The 11201-nt window shown below is 45.2% G+C and overlaps 1 protein-coding gene across 5 annotated transcripts in view; it reads right to left on the bottom strand.

Annotated features, from left to right (window-relative positions):
* Positions 1-611: 611 nt before the first annotated feature.
* Positions 612-11201, bottom strand: part of POMGNT2 (protein O-linked mannose N-acetylglucosaminyltransferase 2 (beta 1,4-)) — a 32083-nt gene continuing 21493 nt past the window's right edge. For 3 of the 5 annotated variants that reach the window (XM_030944002.1, XM_030944006.1, XM_030944003.1), the window contains one exon: positions 612-2929. In XM_030944002.1, the coding sequence (XP_030799862.1) occupies positions 1101-2837 (1737 nt within the window). In that variant the 5' untranslated portion in view covers positions 2838-2929 and the 3' untranslated portion in view covers positions 612-1100. Of the gene's footprint in view, positions 2930-10074; positions 10241-10985 lie in introns of those variants that run through there. The other 2 variants (XM_030944004.1, XM_030944005.1) reach the window with 2 other exon arrangements.

Raw genomic sequence — 11201 nt, 5'->3', positions numbered from 1 at the left:
GTCTAAACTAAACTACTCCGCCCCCGGAGTAACAGAGGCGTGAGTGTCATCAGCCTGATCCCTGCCACGTTCTGTGGCCAGCCCAATTCCCTGGCACACCCACCTGTTTCCTGCCTGACTCTGCTTCCTTCCACCAACATCCAGGAACACCTGTGCGCAGAAAGCTTCCCCTTGCCACCACCTGCCTATTCCCCAGCAAAGCATGTACCTATCAGTAGCTATTATCAACTGATTATTCTGATTAAACACACACAAAAGAAAAAAAAAAGGATTTTCTTGAGCAGATTGCTACAAATGCAATCTCTTCCCTATCAGCTCTCCCAAATCACCCCACTCCTTTCTCACACACCTGTATGTAACTCACAAAATGAAAACTCTTAAAACACAGTAAATTATTTCATCTACTCCATCCCTTCTACCTCTTACCTGTTACTACAACCTTTTGCAATAGGGGTGGATTAAAATCTGATTTTAAACATGAAGCTGTAGTCTGTAGTCATTCTCTTCAGTCAAAATACAAACAGAGGAAGCTACAGATGCACATTTTATCACAGCAATGGACAAATCTATCACAGTAATGCTTCTGACAAATAATAAAAGGCAAAAAAGTATTGAGGAGGTTTATAGCAGTTTAATGAAGGCTCTCGTACAAAATCTTGAACTCAAAGTTACAGTCAAGAGTTACGGAAAAATAAAACTCACAGTGAAAAAGCAGATGAGAATTGCCCACTTAGCCATGGAATTAACTGCGCTTTAACGCTGTGCTTAAATAGTCACCACACAACAGGAACAAATTTAAATCACGACCAAGGTACACACAATTCACTTCCATTCTGTTTTCAATTACATGTATTCAGCATGTAATTTAACCTCTGGAAGTTACTCTGAAGAACACAGGTTTCTCTTTTTTTTTTTTTTTTTCCCAAACACTCACTGGAAATAAATACCATTGTAAGAATACATGTGCAGCGCAATAAAATGGACACTTAGGCACTGGTACAGTCTAGTCCTCTTCAGCCCTCTACAAACTACAAGACGAGAAGTTTTAAACCACAGATGGAGTGGAGAGCAGGTTAGAGCTGTACAGGTAGTGCAGTGGGTTATGTACTACACAAGAGCACATCTGCAAAAGGTCCCAGAAGGTTTTTGTTGAAGATGCAGCGTATCCACACCAGGTATATCGTGAAGGGCTTAATGTTTTCTGAGAAGGTGTGATTCTGATGGGACAATATATAAGGCATGTAAGTGTTTTCCCCTTGCTCTTGTATCCACACTTCGTATTTTACTTCTCTGACCTTGAGATACCTCAGATTCCAGGGGATCTGCCAGGACACAGCAAGTTTAGCTTCACTCGTGCCCTGGACAGAGGCCTGGCACTTGGCATCCCTCACTTTGCCAGGGTAGAGGCTACCAGACCACTTCTGCTTCCTGGGTCCGGGCTTGGACTTCACAGTCTGCCTAATGACGTGTATGAGAGACGGGATGTTGACCTTTGTGTCCTGGTAGGCACGGAACAGCCACTCGGGGTTGCGGCAGCAGAGGTGCTGCGGCACCTCCGTGCTCTTAATGATGCGCTCCTGCTCAGCCTTGTCCAGGTGAGCGATCCCACCCTGATCCCAGGGTCTGTCTGGGTAGGTCACGGTGTCTTCCCTGGCCGTGTTCTGCCAGGCAATGTAGTGCAGGTCCATGCCAGGAAGGGTTGCCAGGGTTTTGTAGGGGGTGTAGTGCTCGGGGTTGATAGCATATGGGAAGAGCTCCACCACGGTGGCCCCTCTTGGCAGGAAGAGCGACATGACTAATTGGGCCCCATGCATGCTGACCAGCATGGATGCATTGCTGATCAACCGGACAATGTCAGAAAACGAATGCTCCTCCAGAGAGACGGAAATGGTTTTCATCTGAAACTCCTGAGCAAGAGCCAGGATTAGTTCTGCCTCATTTAGGATAAGTCTGTTGATTGTCCGACTGAACACTACGATGTACTCCTCACTGGAGCTTTCCTCCAAGCTGATGTTCAGTTTCTGCATCATGAATTTGGTGAACTGCCTGATCTCATTACCAGAAACCAAGATGTTAGCCTTTGGCCCTTGTGGCTGGACAAATCCGTACTGGTACCAGGTGGTGATTTTGGATAGTCCCACATAGGATTTGGTAAAGCAGAGGAGCCTGCCCAGGGATTTAAGCTCCTCCCTGAGGAGCGGCTGCTTGTTACTCAGTAACTTGTAGAGGTCAAAGTGAACACCTTCACTCCACCCTTCCATGAAGAAGAGTCGTGCCTCCAGATCCAAATCGGAGAATTGCTGCATGGTGTAATAGATGGGGAGGAGGTCGTCATGAAAGACGTGCATCAGGTTGTCTGGGTTGAACCTGTTGGCAATCAGTGCCACATCAGGAACGAAGACCGGCTTTGGCATAAACTTCAGCGCAGCAGCTGGCAGCTCCACAAAGTTGAAGTACTGGGTGTTGTGGTCTTCCACAGAGGAGAGGTCGAGCAGAGCCGGCTGGAACCTCCGGGAGCCCAGGTTGGGCAGCATGACGGAGGAATTGCTGTGGAAGTAGACAAACTCCTCAGCCTCGGTGGAGTAGCAGAGGGACTCGAAGCGGCAGATGCGGTCGGTGTGCATCCTGCCAGTGCACACCATCCTGGTACCGTTCTCCACCAGGGCCTGCAGAGCTGCATGGTAGTCAACCTGAGCCTCAGAAAGCTCCTGAGACTGGCGCATGAGGACCAGCTCCTCCTCCACCATGGCGGCATGATCGCACAGTTTGATGTACTTCCACAGCACGGCAGCGAGGATGGACACGAGCAGGGCATTGAACACAGCTGCTATGTTCATTCTGTACTCAGATCCTAGCAGGATGGCAGGTGGGGAATGCAATGGAGAGGGAACACATCATTAACACTCTTGGACATGGTGAGGGCAAAGACCTGTGGAAAATAAAACACGAGAGGAACCTTTAAACATCAGGTTTACAGCTCCACCACAAATCATATTTTATGGACTATTCAAGAGAGTTTAGGCTTCTTTCAGTAATTTTTTCCCCTTCCAGGGAATGAGGGGAAAGAAGAAAAAAGTGACAAAGCTCTCCCCAGAATTGTAAAAAAATATAAAGCAAATAGAACTGGGAGCTGCTCTACTGGGAGGAAGGCTCCTCTCTCATTTTCATTTCTATGCTTTTGAAGAAGAGAATGTAAAAGACTAAGGATGAGCTCTATGAAGATCTGCTAGAAAGAAAAGTACATTCTCTGTGACTCTGGATCACTCTGCCTTTTGCAGACCACTCCCACAGTGAGAGGAAACAGAGCAGTGCAATCACCTGCAGAGCACTCAGCCCCAGCTCCTCCTCCCGCTCTGCACGGCTGAGAGCACTCAGGGTGCCCTCACCTTCACTGTAGCAATAGCTCCAGGAGTACTGCCAGCACAGATTTTGCTACACTCCAGTGTGCAATGTGAACTAGTGAACATCACATTCAATTTCATTTTATCCAGGGGTGGGGGAAGGACTCGCAGGTCTATGGACTGCCCTGAGGGAGAATCCCGAGTCACTGGGGTGTTGCTCTGGCTGCAATCCAGGATCAAAGGCTAGGAACTGCCATCGTCTTCCAAAAGAAATATTGGCATGGAAGAGAGGAGAGCTCTGCTCTTTGTGAGAAGAACTGATGTGTCATTAAAGCAATCAGACCTTCATTTAGTGAGAGTCTGGCTTGCACAGCACAGTCAGCCCTTATACAAATGATAAGCTAATGCACTTGAAGGGTTTCACTGCTGGCATTTTCCCATTCCAACCTGAGAACCTTTTCTGTGCTGCTCCAAAGCCTCCCTGATTCTTTTTCTGTTAGAGCCTGCCACTATTTTCCTTCTATGCAGAAACACTACTGGCTTATACCAGAGTATTGATTATAACTTCAACTGTGAACTTCAATTGAGATATTGATTCACCTACAGAATTTATGGGCTTCAATTTTCATTATGCATCAAGATTCACTGCTAGCCAGGCTGTAAATAATTGCATCCATGACTCATGGGGACCTTCAGAAAGAGAAATTTCTGATTACTATTTACCTCACTAGATTGTTTCTAGCTGCCATTTTTAAAGCTAGCAATTTTCAATTTCTTTTGGTGCAAGTTTACCGTGACCGAAAAAAAGAAATGTCTCAAGCACATGTTCTGACATCCCAAGCATCCTTTAGCATTTTAACCAAGAGACACTTCTTATATGGCAATGTGGAGGAAGTTAGCCAGACATACTTGGGACCAAAGCAAACACCTCCTCTACTGCCAAAGGAGTTACTTTGAAAAGAGCTACTGCAACTTAAAAGCTTGATCCTGCAACTTGGAATTGAATGGAGAATCATGGAGCTCAATGAAGGGATTCCTATACCTCATGAGATCCCAACAGCCTGGGGGAATCTATCTTAGGAAGAACTGAAGGTACTGAGAGTCCGAATAATGCAAAAGAAATGAGTGCTAGCGGTGAGCCACACAAACTCAAGAGGTGATCTGTGGGGATCTGAGCAACAAATTCACTTCCATCTCTAGCTACTCAAATGAAAGAGAAATGAAGTTCACCTCCTTTGGCAAATGGTCTGAAAACCTGCTTCATTTAGAAACTCCCTAAAAGCAAGCAGCAAATTAAAAATGTGTTGTTTTGATTTCAACCATGGGAAAAGGGAAAGGGACCTAGAGTGGTCATCTGATTATCAGGGTAGGATCAATTCTCCATAAACCATACCCCAAAGATGCTTCTCCATCTCATTCTTAGTACTCATTCATCTCTTCAGCCAGCCTCTGTTGAGAGAGGCATGAAGGACTGTGATGAACTCTTTTCTAACACTTAGCCTTTGTTTCCACCACAGCAATTTAAACTGGGTCTCGTCCCAGGTGCCACAGATAGCCTGCACAGAAAAATGATGGCTGTCACATCACATCTCAATCTGCCTCCTCTGTCAACAGGGGTGACTGCTGCTCCTCATGGCTGTGCAACTCTCAATCATGGCTATTCCATGGACAGCCTGGAATAGAAACCCACTGGGGACAGCAGTACATCACTCGGGTTTTGCTAATGCAATCAAATCAGTTTTCAGGAAGAGAAAATTTTGATGCAGACAGATCCTGAATTATTTTATTGGTACCAACTTTCAAAGCTTTATTTTACTTCTTCACTGTCTTTGAAAAATGTCTAATGGTATCACCCAATTCTGTACATAACCTCTCCACTACAAACCTCTCATTTTGTAAGCACAGCTTGATAATCAGTTCATGGAGGAGACCTTTAACAAGCAAGTACTCTCCTGCAAGCACACTCTTAAAGGAAGGCCAGCCCGCAGGCATTATGAAATTTAACTTCTGTGGGTCAGAAGAACAAAGCACATACAAGTTCAACGGAGTCAATGCAAGTTGCAACAACTTGGCAGAGGAAGGAAAACCACATGGCTTCTTTATTACTCCATTATGGCAAGGTGAGTGTGTATGTGTGGGCGTTTCAAAGCCATGAGAAGCCCACAGTCCATAAAAACACCACTGATGCCACCTGCATTTTATGGGCATTTTGGTGGTGGGGAGCTCTGCTGACCATTAAAACCCCTTGAGCCAAACAGGTCTCCTTGAAAACGGCCTGTTCAAATGTTTCACCCCTGAGTGATTTGTTCTCTCCCCTCCAGGCCCAAGGGAGGGGCATATGAGGCACTTCAGAGATGCAGCCTGATGGATGCAGCCAATGTTCAGAGGTTAGCAATTTTCATTTCAGACTCTGCCACGGCCATACCTGGTAAGTGGCTAGGAATGAACTCAGCTTTTTAGCAAAAATCACCTGCAAGACCCTCTTCTACCTCCTCTCTCTTGCAGCTCTTTCACTCCCCTGCACTGAGCTGAAGTGGTGTATGTGCTTTAGCTAACCAGGTGTCAGGAATATATGTTAAATGTTAGCAGTGCTAAAGTAATCCATCTTCATTTCTGGTCCTCGTTGCCAGTTCCTAAATCCTGGTTCATGCTGCCTGGGAGAAAGCTGCTTTTGATGGAAGTGAACAACGGGATGTGGACAGGAAGGGGTGTTGCAGGCAGAAATGAAAGAATTTCACAGGTACTCAGAGAACTGTCTTAATTCTTTGCCTGTTTTCCCACATTTTATCATCCACTTTTTTTTCAATCTGACACCTTCAGTGAAAACAGACCTTCAGGAACTATAATTTTGGTCCCTCAGGGAATGACAGAGCATAAATAGTAACAAACACTGTTTGCTTTTACATACCCAAGAGAGGCTGCACCGAGGGACTAAAAGCAAGCAACCACTCTGCATGTCCCCTGGTTCCTCAGTACCCCAAGCTGAGATCAGTCATAAAGTGCTGTCAGCAGCAATAGACCTGGGATAAGAAACTTTCCCAGGAGGCAGAAGGTAACACTGAAAAAGGTGAAAGCATTTAGTTTTCTACCTGAAGAGAGCTGCTTCACAATAAAAGAAACTTTCATTACTAAATCTCCCTCACTAAATGGGTCTAGAGCTGCCACTCCCACGGTGTCATCAGAGAACATCCTAAGAACTGAAAGGCACTTGCAAAAGTGGCAGGCCAGACACACTGCTACTTTTCTTAAGAGCAGAGTGCTCTGTGCTGCTTCTTTCTACACAGAGGGCAGTCCCTAGGCCAGTCACCCCCCCCAAGCTGCCCAGAGACTCCCTCCTTCCCATCCCTACCACATTCATCCACCCTATTGCTTCCCAGTGACACTGGGATACCCAGGGCTCTGCTCCACATGAGGAATATGCCCCAGTTACCAAAGAAATCGATTGGACTGACATTTTTTCACTCTCTGCTTTGAAATGCTAAAGCACCATCCTCCAGCACCAGGAGACACAGCAAGTGATAGAGCAGAGCCAAGGCAGAAGAGACATGCATGTAAAAGCTGCACAGAGCTTCTCGCTGCCAGGCTGCCAGAGGGCAATGGTGTCCTACAGGAGTGCATGGGACGTGCCACTGAGGACTCTGAGAGGAGTGGGCTGCAGGGGAGCAGCAAGAGTGAGAGAGGCAGGTAGAAGAGGCAGATTTCTCTGGCAGTGATGCTGACAGAGCAGGAGGCAGCAGTCTTAGAGCCAGACAAGGGGAGTTCAACAAAAGCACCGGTGTGGGGGCAGCTCCAGACTGTGCAGTGGAATTAAGAGCACATCCTGAGGCTTGCAGCTCAGCCACAATGGATGCTGCTCCAGCAGCTAAGAGCCTGTGGGAGGCACTCTATTTTTGGTCAGCTCATCTTTACTCTTTTTCCAAGAGTTCACAGGCATGAAAAGCTTACCCCATTTTCTTCCTCCACCCCCATTCACTTAGCAAAAGCATCACAGTTTCATTCTCACAGCTCAGCTACTTCTCCTCTAACTAGCACTGGCTGCTGGTGAGCAGGTAAAGTCTTCAGGAATATTCATCTGGTTTGCTCAGCAGGCACTTCTGGCAGAGCCCTCCAGTGTCTTGCAGATCCATAACACTCTCATGCAAGTTTGGACACAGCAGCACCTTCTGCCTGTTAGCTACAGGTTATCTGATGTATTAAACATCCTCAGGAAGTGGGAAGGACACAGGAAGCATAGATGGAGACACTGTTCTCCATCTCCTGTTAACATGCCTAGGAGATCAGAGTGGGTGGGATGAGAGAGGAATTTCCACTAATAGGCAGTTGGCATGAAGAACTGTTTGGATTCATTTAGGAGATGAATTCTGTTGTTCTTTTTTTAATTGTGAAGCTACAGTAGGATGAATCACTAAAGCTATTAATATGATGGACAGTGTTCCAAATCTCCTCTCCATTTTAAAAATTGCAATCTAGGTAAGAAATAGGGAGAAAAGCTACAAAATCCACATTTAAAAAATCCCAACTACAAAAAAGACAAGCATACATTACTAAGACCCCCAAAGGGAAAAAGCCAAGAGCTTGATTAGGGAGAACAAGGGTGAACAGGGTAACCAGCACACCTGAAGAGAGGTCACCGATTCCTGCAGGTATTAACAAAATGAGAAGTGCTGGGTTTGTCTCTTTAGGCTTTGATGAACTTTTGTTACCAACTGCCCAACATTTTCCAGGCCAATGTTCAGCTTCCCATAGCTACAGCAGGCTAAAAAGCCTCATCAAATGGAAAACCAAAAAGCATGAAGGAGACACATTTCCAGAGAGCATCACCCCTCTGTGCACAGAGGAAATGCTTCCTCATGAAGGCCAACTTGGCTTTGGCCCAGCTCCTGTGCACAGCCTGCCAGTGGTGGCAGGGTGTCCAAACAGAACCATCTCCACAGTTCCCAGAAATGCAACACAACTGGAAGTGGACTGGGGCTGCTCATGCCACAGGATAGCAAAGGAGTCAGGGCAGAGTTGCAGGAAATGGGCTTCTTGTTAGGGTAACACAGTGGGAGGGCAGGTGCAGATATTCCCTCCTCGAGGACATTTTCCCCATCAGCTCTCCCTACCCCTGGATCAATCTCTTGCTAGACTGGCTTTCCAGGACCAGTACAGGAAAAGAAAAGCATGCAAACATGGCATTTTGCACTCCCCCTGCAAAATGTCTTCTGTTCTTTCTCCCATCCCTGATGGAAGAGGCTTAGCTAAGGATTCAGTGTATGCAACACATGCAGTTTTAAATACCTACTTCATTTAGGCTCAAAGCACAAGTTGCTAGAAGGCAACTTTCCCAATTGGAAAGAGGGGGAGTTGGGATTCGGCAGCCAAGAATTTGCCTTTATTCTCATCTCTGTCACAGATTCCCACAGAACTACAAGCAAGTCAATCCCCACAGCCCAAAAAGCTGTTATCATCTTATTCACTCTATTTATTTAATGAGATACATATATCTTTCACAGTACATAGCACATTAAAGAAAGGATGGTACACTGAATGATTGATATACTGGAACATTTTCTTTGTAAAAAGCAGCCAACTGTAGAAGTGCTGACTTTTTAAACAGGAAAAGAGCAGATTCTTGTAGAAGGAGTAAGCCCAGCAGTTAAAGATAAAAATATCATTATTGAAGCCTGATACAAAGAGGGGACATGAAAAACAAGAATATCTTGACTATGTAGTCTCACGAAGAATTTTAAAAATAGAACTTTGTTCAGAAAAAAAATCAAAATATAACAATATATTTTAAAAACCCATCTTATAAAAACCTTATCTATAGATAGTTGCAATCAAAATTAGGTCCATCTTCAGTTTTTATGGTTCAATGTAAGTGAAGAATAGAAAGCAAAACTGTAAATCTTTCTATACAAGACTACAACCAAGGAGACTGAGGCTCTGTGCAATAGTCCCTACTGCAAAAGTACCTTCCATATGAACAGGAGAAGACTGGTGGCTACAGGACACCTCCCAGCTGCACTCATGGATAGAAAACCTAAGTTTGCTTCCATTTAAATTCCAAGTCTGTGAGAGCTGGGACAGGAAGAGATCTAACCTGACTTTCCCAACGACTAGCAGCCATTAATTTAATATTTGCTGATACTCCTGTCTTGACCTACAAAATAACAGGTTAAAAGAAATTCCAACACTAAGCAGTCAATGCATAGAAACAAGCCACAAAGCTGAGCTAAAAGTATTAATCTAAAAAAAAAGTACTTCTTGGGTTTTTAAGATCTGCATTTCCAAGTTCTCCATCCACAATGGACTATGAAATTCTTTCCCCATACAAAATCCCAAATCTCAAGAAAATTGCCCTAAAAAAGATGCATTTTTGATAAACAAGCTTGAGGCGAGATATGTAAGGAAAATGAGCTAAAAATGTGAAGAAAAAGAAAAAAAAAAAGGTATTTCTCTCAGTCCCTCAAGTCTTGTTCACCTTCTGAGAGTCCCAAGCCTAAAGATGAAAACCCAAGCTACTCAAAATAACCATGGCTAGACAGAGGCGAAAGCTTAACAGGCAGAGTTCATTCCAGTTGATCTCTGTTGACCCGAGTATCCCACTGAAACCTATCTGGTTACATTGTCATTAACAGCCCTGTCACTTGAGTAAAAAAATCTCTCCTTTGGCCTGGTCTCTTGCTTTTAGTCTGTAAACAAGATACCTCTGTCAGAACAAAAAGTGTCAAGAGAGCAGCAGGTTTACCTTACTTCAGTGGTCCGCCTAAAGCAAAGGCGGAGTGGGGTTGGCTGAAGGGAAAATTTACCAATGCTGCAAAACTGAATGAAAAAGAATATGATGTGAAATCCCAAAGTACTGAAGAAGACAATCTTCAGCCACTCCAACTGTGCCTCTGGGCTTTAGCTGCCATTTGTTACTCTCTGTATTTTATCTGTCCTTTCATTCTGTGCTGTCCAGCAGGCAGAGTAGCTGTGTTATTTGGGAACTGGGACTGTGCTTAGCAGCACCCACAGCCTGAGCTCTCCCCGCTTTCCAACAGCACGGTGCCCAGGACCACTCCTGGGTGCTGCAAATCCTAAGCAGGAGCCAAAATTGTTCGGAGCACAGCACAGCCAATAAGAACAGTGACAATCCCTCCTTGGTTACCACAAGCTCCACATTAGCATGTTTTTAAGGGAAGGTAAAAAAAAAAAAAAAAAAAGTAATCCCATAGCAGCACGTGTCGGGCAAGAAATACATTTCTGCAAACCTATAGGATTTAGTCCATATCAGAGATGTTTTCCCCGTGAGACTTTTGTTTAAAAATGATAAAGCAAACCCCCAGTCAAACAAAGAGGGACTACAAAGATGTGGGATTACAAATTAGCTACTGACTCCCTTCCCACACACAGAGGAGGGATTCAGTGTGAACTTGCATGAGGGGGGAGCGAGGAGATACCATGGAAAACATGCCAACCTCCCCCCTCTCCTCAGTACACTGCAACCAGGACTGCCAACAGAACTGAATTCAGAGCCGTATGTGATCAGCACAGCAAACACAGCACAGTTACAATGACACCCAGCAAAGAAATACAGTAATTCAGAGCATCTGCAACCTTTTCAGTCTTGGAAGTACTGTCACTGGCAGATCAGCGTTTCAGCACATGCATGCATACCTGGTGATGCTAAATAACAGGAAATGCTATCCGGTGCCTCTCTTTCACAGGAGAAAGAAAAAAGAAGACACCTTAAAGCTACGCTTTGCAGGGGAACGAGCACTCTCCAGTCCTCTTCTTTCCTCACCACCACAAAGAAAAAGCAAAAATCCCACCTAAGAGCCGTCGGCACCGTGACCCGCGCACCATCGGCAGCCCGAGCTACCTTTCTCCCCC

This window comes from Camarhynchus parvulus, chromosome 2 (genome assembly GCF_901933205.1).
Source record: "Camarhynchus parvulus chromosome 2, STF_HiC, whole genome shotgun sequence".
Classification (NCBI taxonomy): domain Eukaryota; kingdom Metazoa; phylum Chordata; class Aves; order Passeriformes; family Thraupidae; genus Camarhynchus; species Camarhynchus parvulus.
This window is presented reverse-complemented; position numbering and strand designations above follow the sequence as displayed.